General features: G+C 46.9%; 2 protein-coding genes across 2 annotated transcripts in view; both read right to left on the reverse strand.

The window, feature by feature from the left end:
- LOC119594247 overlaps positions 1 to 9,729 on the reverse strand; it is a gene marked incomplete in the record, with an annotated part of 93,703 nt that overhangs the window by 12,221 nt on the left and 71,753 nt on the right. Inside the window, 3 exon segments of the mRNA XM_037943316.1 lie at positions 2,503 to 5,602; positions 5,605 to 8,770; positions 8,772 to 9,729. Of these exon segments, the coding sequence (XP_037799244.1) occupies positions 2,503 to 5,602; positions 5,605 to 8,770; positions 8,772 to 9,729 (7,224 nt within the window).
- On the reverse strand, positions 118 to 2,491 carry LOC119594039. The gene has a single exon (XM_037943067.1). It carries the CDS (start codon positions 2,468 to 2,470, stop codon positions 389 to 391), a length of 2,082 nt encoding a protein of 693 aa, XP_037798995.1. The 5' UTR covers positions 2,471 to 2,491; the 3' UTR covers positions 118 to 388.

The raw sequence follows: 9,729 nt of genomic DNA on the forward strand, positions 1-9,729 counted from the left end.
ATCCTACAACAGCGGAATCTGGAAATGTATACAAGCTAAAAAAATCCAGACTACTGCGGTGCTTGTTACGTCTGTTTCTACACACTCTTACCTCTCACTGTTGATCTGAAGCTTGAAAATAAACAAAAAAGAAAAAGTAATGAAACCAAAATGAAGTCATGTTTACAGGAAAGAGAGAAATAGTACATCAATGGGCCAAAAAGCGGAGTAATTTGTACTCTAATGTAAAAAATGAAGCTTAGAGCCATATGGTAGCATGAGGTGGGGCGATATATAAACAGTAGTACTTGGTCATAGGAAAGCATCAACAGCAGCGTCAAAGCTTTTATCCTCGAAGCTTTTACTCTATTCGTAAAAAAATTGCTCAAAACAATCCATGTACATTGTGCTACGTACACAGGACTAATAGTGCATACACCGAGAGAGCAACACAGGCAACGAACATGAGTTCGTCTTGTTGTTGCTGTCGAGCACTTAATGTGAGCTCGTGGAACCTTTCCCCGGCTGACCACCTGACTTCCATCTCGTTTAAGCTCGCCCTCAACGCGTCCATGCCGACGTTCGTGTCTCTGATCGCACTCTCGTCAACGCCTATGTCGTTCCCTCGAGTAGAAAGGTGTTCGCGAGGCCAGATGTCTGGGCTGGTGCTGAGGGGCGTCTTGGGTTCACCTGCGAGCGACCCTGAATCGGCTTTTTCGTGACTCGCTACGCCCAGCGTGTGTTCCTCGTCTTCATCGATATAAGTGAATCCCACGAGAGTGCTACGTTCATCCCACAGCACATCGTCCGGTGCACGTGCTTCGCGTAAATATTCCTCGTTTAAACTAGGGTCAGAAGTTCGTATCCTGACGTCTTGAGTTAATTTTGGATTCTGAATTTCGGTGTGCCCCGACGCAGGCCTGTGGACGACGGTGATAATCGTACCAGAGTCTATAGACGACGATGACTCGCTGTCAGACACATCCTCGAATTCCAAATCTGATTCGCATTCTTTCTGCTTTGATTTTTCGCAGTCGTCGTTATCGACCCGATCGTAAACGAATTCGCAAACCGTGGAATCGGGAATGGCTTCGCTGAGGTCATGAGGCTCGGGGGAGACATCGGAAGGCGAAACGGGGTAACAGTCTTGTAACAAGTCTGGTAACATGCTTATGGTCGGCGGTGACGATGGTGATACGAGTGGCGAGACTGACGGCGAGATGCTCGAAGGTGTGGAAGGCGACGAGGCAGAGGTTGATGGTGAATTAGAAGGGGAATGTAAATGACCAGATTCTGTGGGTCGATTCGAATGCGGTAAATGTAAATAGGAAGGCCTTTCAACTGATGATGAAAATGAAGATGCAGGTAAAGACGATGGTAATCGTGACTGTGATTTTGGTGACGATTTTTCTTTTTGCATAACTGTTTGTAAATTTGATTGCGACAAAGATTTTGTTTGTAAAGAATGCGAAGTTAATGACGATGAAGAAACTGATAAATCATTTAATGACGACAGCGTTTGCGGCGATTGTGGGTATGACGTAGATAATGAAGGTGACATTACACTCTCAGACCCGGTCGATATAGACGCACCAGCCTCCGAAAACGAGACAATGACCGGTTTAATTCCCGGTACGTCGCTGACTAGCGGTATGACGTCATCCTCTTCGGCTTCCCCTTCTCCCCTCATTTTTAGAATATACGACCGCGTCCACTTACGACCGTCCGAACCCGTGAAATTGAACTCCAAAATTCTCCCCGATCTCGTCCCCTCCGACCCCCCTCCGCCGTCATCCTCCGGGTCCTTGGGAACACCTGTTTCTATATCCTGCGAGCTACGACCGTCTTCAGTATTGGTTTGTTCTAAAGTGGGATTTTGAGCGCCGGATCCCTCTCTACAGACGGTTTTTCTTTCTTTGGACGGCGAAGGACTACGTTGTCTGTCAGCATATACGTCATTAAAATCACCTTTGAAAAACTTCTGAGCAATTGTGTTCTGGCGCCGCGTAATGATGACATTTTGCTGAGAGTCGGAGACAGCAAGAAAATGTTCGGTGTTGCCGTCTTTTGGCGGAGCGTTGTCGGCTGCCACGCTCGGGGCTCCGGCATCAAGATCGGTTACGGTAATCTTTGGAATGAGGAATGCTGGCCTTGCACGGAATCTGGGCGAGTGCGCGCTCGGCCCGGGGCTCGTTATTGTGACTTTCCCAATACCTGCATTATCTTCTTCGTCGGCAAACCCTCCCTCGCTGTCTGACCCGTCGGACCTCCCGAGGCTCTCGCTACTGCTGCTGCCTACTGGACTGCTTGCGCGTTCGGGACAAAGTTGTAACGTAAATGATATCTGACTAAGGAACTTTGGACGCTGACTTTTTTCATCGATTGTCTTGTAATAGATGGGCACCGCGTCGTCAGCACGAGAATAAGTGTGGCAGCCCTTTGGCATGCCTTGGTCAGCCATGGGTAAGTGCCCACGAGTTTCACCTACCATGAAGCTGCTGTTAGTCCAACCCTGAGACATACCTAGAGAAGCTTCACTACTGCTATCGTCTCCACCTTCACCCCGAGGCTCACCCTCCCCACCCTGCTCCGAAGTGTCACTTAAGTGCACTTCTTGCCCCTCAGAGGTCGAACTGATCTCGACACTACCAACTGCTTGTTGACTGAGGCAATGTGTCTGAGTGAGGACCTGTCGACGGAGGTCTTCACTCTCACTTTGGCTTTGTACACTCTGACCTTCCACCACTAGACTTGAGAACTCTTGAAACGTTTGCGAACGCATAGTCTTAGCTTCGCGTGCCACTTCAGACATTTCATCGTCAGAAGTTTCCACTACACCCTCACTCTGAGCTCGGCGATGGGACTCTGACCCGGGTGAACCCTCGTCCTCTACAATATCTAAATCTTTAAGGAGTGCATCCGAGAATGCTTGATCTATCGAAGTGTCTAACTCTGTCCCCTGAAGAAGCTCCTCCCATGAATCTGCTAATTCATCATGGTCGGTGCTTGTTTTACTTACTGTTGAACTAACTACTACAGAAGACTTTTGTTCTAACTTATGAGTTATCTGTTGACTAGACTGCTGGAAAAATGCAGCTATTTCCCTACGCTTCTTTTCCGCACTTTCGGGTGACATGGAGGCTTCATACTGTCCTTGTGCATAAACAGCATTTGGAGTAATAGATGATGGAGTCTGCCGTTTTTTAGGCTCTTTACCCCATGGTATATTAGCTGCTGTTGCGGGTTCTGGTTTAGTATTAGCAGGATAGAAGGCGAGACTCTGAGGTCTCTTTTGCTTTGCTTGCAAAAGATCCACAGGGATCTTGAGGCTGACGGACTGGACAGTTCCTCCTTGTTCAGTTTTCTCCACGAGAGCAGAGAATCGTTCAGTGTGCGCATCGTGGAAGCTTCGTCGTTTCTCCAAGAATGTTGCCTCAGGGTCGGCAGGAGAGTCCGGGGTGCCCTGACCCTCAAACTTGGCCAGACCCATCTTAATGATTCCAGAGTTGGAGTGCCGTAGCGGTACCGCACTGGACGACTCTGAAACCTCAGGTTCTGTCATATCAGCAAAAGCGGCGATATTCTTCTTGACTAAACCAGAACTTGAATGCCTAAGACCGGGTGAAGGAGTCAGTTCTGCTTCATTCCTGTCAGGCAAGCCCTGTTCAAAAGCAGCTAAAGTCTTCTTGATCAAACCTGAACTTGATCTTCGCACAACACCTCTGGGTGGGGGAGATGCTTCCCTGGAGTCACATGGAGATCCTGTGCTCCCTCCATCCTCAAACTTTGTAATTTCCTTTCTGACCTGTGAAGTGATTGTTGAAGGGTCTTTCCACGGTACTGCTTTCTCCTCATCGGTTTTATCGCTCATACTCATTCCAGCTTCCCATTTCTCACATTGCACTTTGCTGAGTCGTTTTACACGGTTACCCTCAACTGATAAACCCTCTTCAGCTTTGGGGACCCCCCCATCCCACTGTAGAATTTGCTCTTTGCTTAATCGCTTAACCCTCTCTTCTCGCTCCTTGGTAACTGCTATTGATTCTCCTGAAGCTAAATTTTCCCATTTCTCCCTCTTTTCCTTATTTCTCATTTTAACTACCTCGGTATTTATCACAGTAGTATTTTCGTAAACGCGATCTTCCTTACTGACAGTTTCCCATTTATCTATTTTGTTTTTCCCAATTCTTTTAACGTCAGACTTTTCTTTAACGACTTCCTCTTTTGAGGCAGCATTTTCCCATTTATCAACTTTCAATTTACCAACTCGACCTGCCCATCCCTTACCATCAGCTTCTGCCTGTGTAACTGTGCTACTACTGATATTTGTTTTCTGCCCTACCATTACTTGTGATTTAATTTGCTTTTGCACTTTGTTTTCAATAATAGTTTCATTCTCTTTAGGTTGACTTTTCCCTTCTAATAGTTTTTCCTTACTCTTTTGGACAAATCGACCTGATACGTCTGCAGCTACACCTTCTTTCCAGGGTTTACTGGAAGATGAAGATGATGTTGACGAAGAGACTGCTGTTTCCCACATGCTTGTAACCTTACCTTGAGAACTGAGCTGAATTGATTCTCTAATTGGTTCTAAGTTTGAGGACGCACCTGTGGTTTTTGATGACGCAGCAGTCTGGTCAAATTTATGAGCTGCAGATGCAACGTTGTTGGTATTTGTTGTGAATGGGGGTCCAGAGACAGAGGGGGGAATGGCTGACGGCTGAGAGGATGATAACGATTGAGTGCGTTGGTGACGACCTTGGTCACTGGATGTAGGATGAGATGGAGCTATATTGTCAGAAGGTTTAGGTTTCGACACAGAGTCTGGGACACTGCCCCATCTTGACACTCCCTGCTGAGGAGCAAAGTTCGTGGTTGGTAGAGGGGGGGCATTAAATTCGCTTCCTTTGGGTTTCATGGTATTGTCAGGATTACTGTTCCAACGAGACACCTTTTTATGCTGCTGTTGTTGCTGTTCTCGAGCCTGTTGTTCCCGAAGCTGCTGCTGACGCATGGCAGTTGTTGGAAGTGGTGGAACAACATAATCTGTTGCTTTCAGCCTTGAAGGAGCAACATTAGCTCCACCTAGATTAGTCTGCTGAAGGAATGTGCTCTGTTCCTTTGTTTCTGATCCAGCAACATTCTTTAGTGATTGCGACAGCCTACCAAGTCCAACATTCTGAGAATTGATGTTCTGAACTATAGGTTTTGCTGATGTATCCTCCTGCAAAGTAGAGACTGAAGAACTCTTTGCACGAAAAGTATCACGTGTTGCAGGAGTGAAAGCAGCACCAACAACCTTTACAGAAGACTTTTGCATACTACTAGAGCTTTCAGTCAAACATGTAACAGAGCAACTCTTCGTTCTATCAGTTTCTTTAAATGCAGAGGTTCGGCTGCCAAACATACCCTTTCTTGTTACTTCAGGACTTTCAACTGATTTTGGTGAGTCTGGCAGTGAAGATACAGAAGAACTCTGGCTCCCAAACGATACCTGATCGAAGGAGAAGTTCTTATTGAAAGCTCTGACTCTCTTCTGGGTGGGTAATTGTGCTCTTTCCGGCAGGGAGGAAACAGAAGAGCTCTTAGAGCGATCCATGTCTGGTGATGTTACCTTTTGCACCTCATGGCCTGAGGAACCCTTCTGACTCTGTACACGGCGGAGTCCTGGCTTCTCCTGAGGTGATTTTGGCAGAGCTTGGACTGGTGACTGCTTCTGGACAGGCTGAAGTTGCATATGTATTTGCTGAGGTTGTACTTGGACTGGCTGAGGTGGCATCTGGACTGGCTGTGGTGGCATCTGGAGGCTGGCTGTGGTGGCATCTGGATTGGCTGTGGTGGCATCTGGACTGGCTGAGGTGGCAACTGAACTTTTGGAGACTGTACTTGAATTGGTGGAGAAGTAACAGGACCAATAACCTGAGCAATGAAAGGTGTGCCATTCACACCACCTACAGTAGCCCCATGGTGTACTTTAGCCTGGGAACACTCCACAAACACCTCATCATCATTCGCCTCTGCATAATCATCACAGTAACCTTCTTCACTATCTACACGGCCAACGGAATTCTGACTACCGGTCCTGCCTGAAGCAGAGAGACTCCTTCGGCGAACAAGCTCTTCACGAGACTGATGACGGGTGAGTGCCGCGGTGACCAGCCCTGCGGCGCCCTCGATGCTGCCCTGCCGTGTGACGGGCACTTTGGTGAGTGGCCGTGCACCTGGGCGAACACCCTCCTGAGACTTCTGCCTCTGGTAAATTGTGCTTGTTGTTGAGGTAGATCCAGCTACCTTGTGTGATTCTTCATCAAGCACAGCTTGTTGCACGGCACTTAATGGCTTTCCTGGTTGGAAAACGGCTTGCTGTGGTGGAGACGTCTGTTTTTGTGCTATAGATGCTGCCTGTACTGAGCTCTGATTCTGCTTTTGGAAGACAGTCGTCTGCACTGTACTCTGACTTTGGTATGTTGTTGAAGCTTGCTGTTGCTGTGTTTGCTGGAGTTGTTGAAGCTTCTGCTGATTCTGAAGCTTTTCTTGCTGCTCCTTTATTAACCTCTGCTGTTCTAATATCTGTTGTTGCTGAAGCAGTATTTGCTCTTGCTGCATCTTGATCTGGCGTTCTTGCTGTTCCTTCAGTAGCTGCTGTTCCTGCAACATTTCCTGTTTCTGTTCCAGTTCCCTTTGCCTTTCTTCTTCTTGTTGCCTTAGTAATTCTTGTTGCTTTTGCAATTCTTGCTGCCTTTGAATTTCCTGTTGGCGCTGCATTTCTTGCTGCTGCTGTATTTCCTGTTGCTTCCTGAGTTCTTCCTGCCTCTGAAATTCTAGCTGTCTTTGTGCTTCCTGCTGTCTTTGAAGTTCTTGCTGTCTCTGTATTTCCCTCTGCTTTTGCATCTGTTCTTGCATCTGCACTTCCTTTTGTCTCTGCAGTTCTTGCTGTCTTTGCAACTCTTGTTGTCTCTGCAACTCTAGTTGCTGCTTCTGGAGTTCCTCCTGTTGTCGCTGTAGTTCTTCCTGTCTTTTCAGTTCTTCTTGTTTCCGTAATTCTCGTTGCCTCTCTTCTTCTTGCTGCCTTTGCAGCTCTTGCTGTCTCTGCTCTTCCTGCTGTCTTTGCAGTTCCAATTGCCTTTGAGCTTCCTGCTGTCTTTGCAACTCCTGCTGCCTCTCTGCTTCTTGTTGTCGTTGCAGTTCTAGCTGCATTTCAGCTTCTTGTTGTCTTTGTAATTCAAGCTGTCTTTGTGCCTCTTGTTGCCTTTGCAATTCCAATTGCCTCTGAGCTTCCTGCTGCCTTTGCAATTCCAGCTGTCTTTGTGCCTCTTGTTGTCGTTGCAGTTCTAATTTCCTTTCTGCTTCTTGTTGCCTCTGTAATTCCTGCTGCCTCTGTTGCTCCAGTTCTTTTTGTTTCTGTAATTCTTGTTTTCTTTGTAACTCTTGCCTTTTCTTTGCTGCTTCCTGCCTTTGCAGTTCTTGCTGTTGTTCTAATTCTTCCTTTTTCTTTAGTGACTCTTGTCGATGCAATTCCAGTAGCCTCTCCTCTTCTTCCTCTTGTCTTTTCCTTAGTTTCTGTTGCTGCTGAACATGCTGGTGAACGCCTTGCCACACATTATATGATTCAGAACTCGATACTTCTGTACCTGCGACTGTATTCATACGTCGATAGTTAGCTTTCTCGCGGTTGCTTGCTAAGTCTGAATCAGCCGAGCCAGCACGCACTGCCTGAGTCTTCCTTTGCTCTTCACCAAAACTGAGCTGCTTATTGATAGCAGCCTTGTGGACAGCAATCTTGACTAGCATCTCGGGAGTAAACAACTTTGAGCTTGGATCATCAGCCAGAGATTTTTCCTCATCACCGGGATTTCCTGCAGTTCCAGGGTTCATTTTGTTATGGTGCTGGTGGTATGTCCAAGAATCTCCACTTTCATTTTCAATACTATCTAGTTTGTTAATCATCCCTGCTACAGATCCAGCACTCTTTGTGCGAGAAACTTTATATGCAGTCCATTTGCTGACATTTCCTTGCTCTTCTCCAGATATCTGCTTTTGCAGCTGGTTTTGAATTCGACTAACATAGTTGGCTTTGACGACCCTATCTGCATTTATCTTATAAAAACCTTCAAGTCTCTGTTTTTCCTCAAAACTCTTCTTGCGTTTACTTGCCAAGTTACCAAGAGGTCTGTAGAATTCTGTGGTTCCTGGTGGCATAGAGGGAGTAGACTTTGACTTTGATAACAGGTAGCCTTGTTGCTTTTCTGCAATGAACTGGTACACAGGTGCAGGAGGACAAGGTTTGTATATTGATTCTGCCGAGCCAGAATCCACTCGCTGTGGGACTGGTGGTGGCTGAGGACACTCACCCCTCTGTGGCAATGGCGGAGGTTCCTCTGTAAATTCTGTCTCCTGCTCTTCTGCTGCAACAGGAGGTCGACAGTCTGGAACAGTTGGTTGAATGGCCAAGGTTGTTGGTCGCTTGGGTGGCACTGCAGGACCTTGAGCCAACTGTTGACGAGGAGGAATCACTGGTGCAGCTGGTTGCTGCAGCTGAAGATTAGGACTCCTCTGTCGTTTCTTAATGTCTTGTTCATTATCAACTGATTGAGCCTGAGCCTTTTCCACAAAGAAGTCTGACTTCTTCATTACATCACGTTTTTCAAGCTTCTGGAAGACCCTACTAGGCTTAACAATGGAAGGTTCATGATGTTTGTGAAATATTCCTGGCAGCTGAGCCTTTGTTCCAACTCTGTCAAAAGGCTTGATCGAGAAGACTTCGCCTTCATCATCTGAATCTTCTGAATCACTCTTATCGCTGTCGTGCTGGACTGGCTTGCTTTGCAGGTTTCTCCACTGGCATGTTGGTTGCTGGGCTGTGAGGACTGATACTCTCTGCTGAAAATGATGTCACAAGTTTACTGTATTCCTTCTTTGTCATTCCCCCTGATTTAGCAACAACAGGTTTGTGTATGAAACCCACATCTTCCAGGGAGCCTGAATGAATGATCTGGCGCCAGTTCTCTTTCATCACACTAACATTACTCTGTGAACGACTTTGAAGGGGTTGAAATTTGTAAGGTGTAGGTCTTGGCTGCCACAAATCACGGTAAGTTTTTTGTCGTTCCTGAACAATGTGAGTGCCTGCAAAATGCGCAGCAACAGAATCTCCTTTAGTGATTTCCTCTTTTGAATTTGGCTTCTCAAAACGTTTCTTTGCTGCCCTGATCTTCCACGGAATATCCTTCCTGTCCTTCTTGCGGTATCCTTCCTGATCACTGAGTCTGCTGTCAGGTGTCCCGTCTCGAATTTGATTGCCTTCTTCGTCCAGGATTGGCTCCTCTTCCTCCTCGTTTTCGTGCTCGGTGCTCGGTTGCCTCACCAATTCCTCTCTAGACTTGCACTTACCAATGGCTGAGCTGAGGACAACCCGTGCTTCACTGCGACTTTCCTGCCTATCAAGAGAAGTGCGATCGCTTGAAGGTGTCGAGTGAGCTGAGTGTGTCCTGTAAGTCTTGCTTGGTGATTTTGAGCACGAACTGTCTGAGGAGCGAGATCTATGACTATGTTCTTGGTTCATTTCATCCACTTTCATTACAATACCTTTGGCTTCATTAAGGTTGACGGTGAATTTAAGTCCTCCTGTGACAACAGCAGGACTGCCTGCCCCTGATGAGGCATAAGAGGACGAATGTAAGATGCCTGAGGAACTAGACATCATGACACCACTTGCATTCCTCTCCGGGCTGTGCTGCACTACCATATCTG

This window comes from Penaeus monodon, chromosome 33 (assembly GCF_015228065.2).
Source record: "Penaeus monodon isolate SGIC_2016 chromosome 33, NSTDA_Pmon_1, whole genome shotgun sequence".
Lineage (NCBI taxonomy): Eukaryota > Metazoa > Arthropoda > Malacostraca > Decapoda > Penaeidae > Penaeus > Penaeus monodon.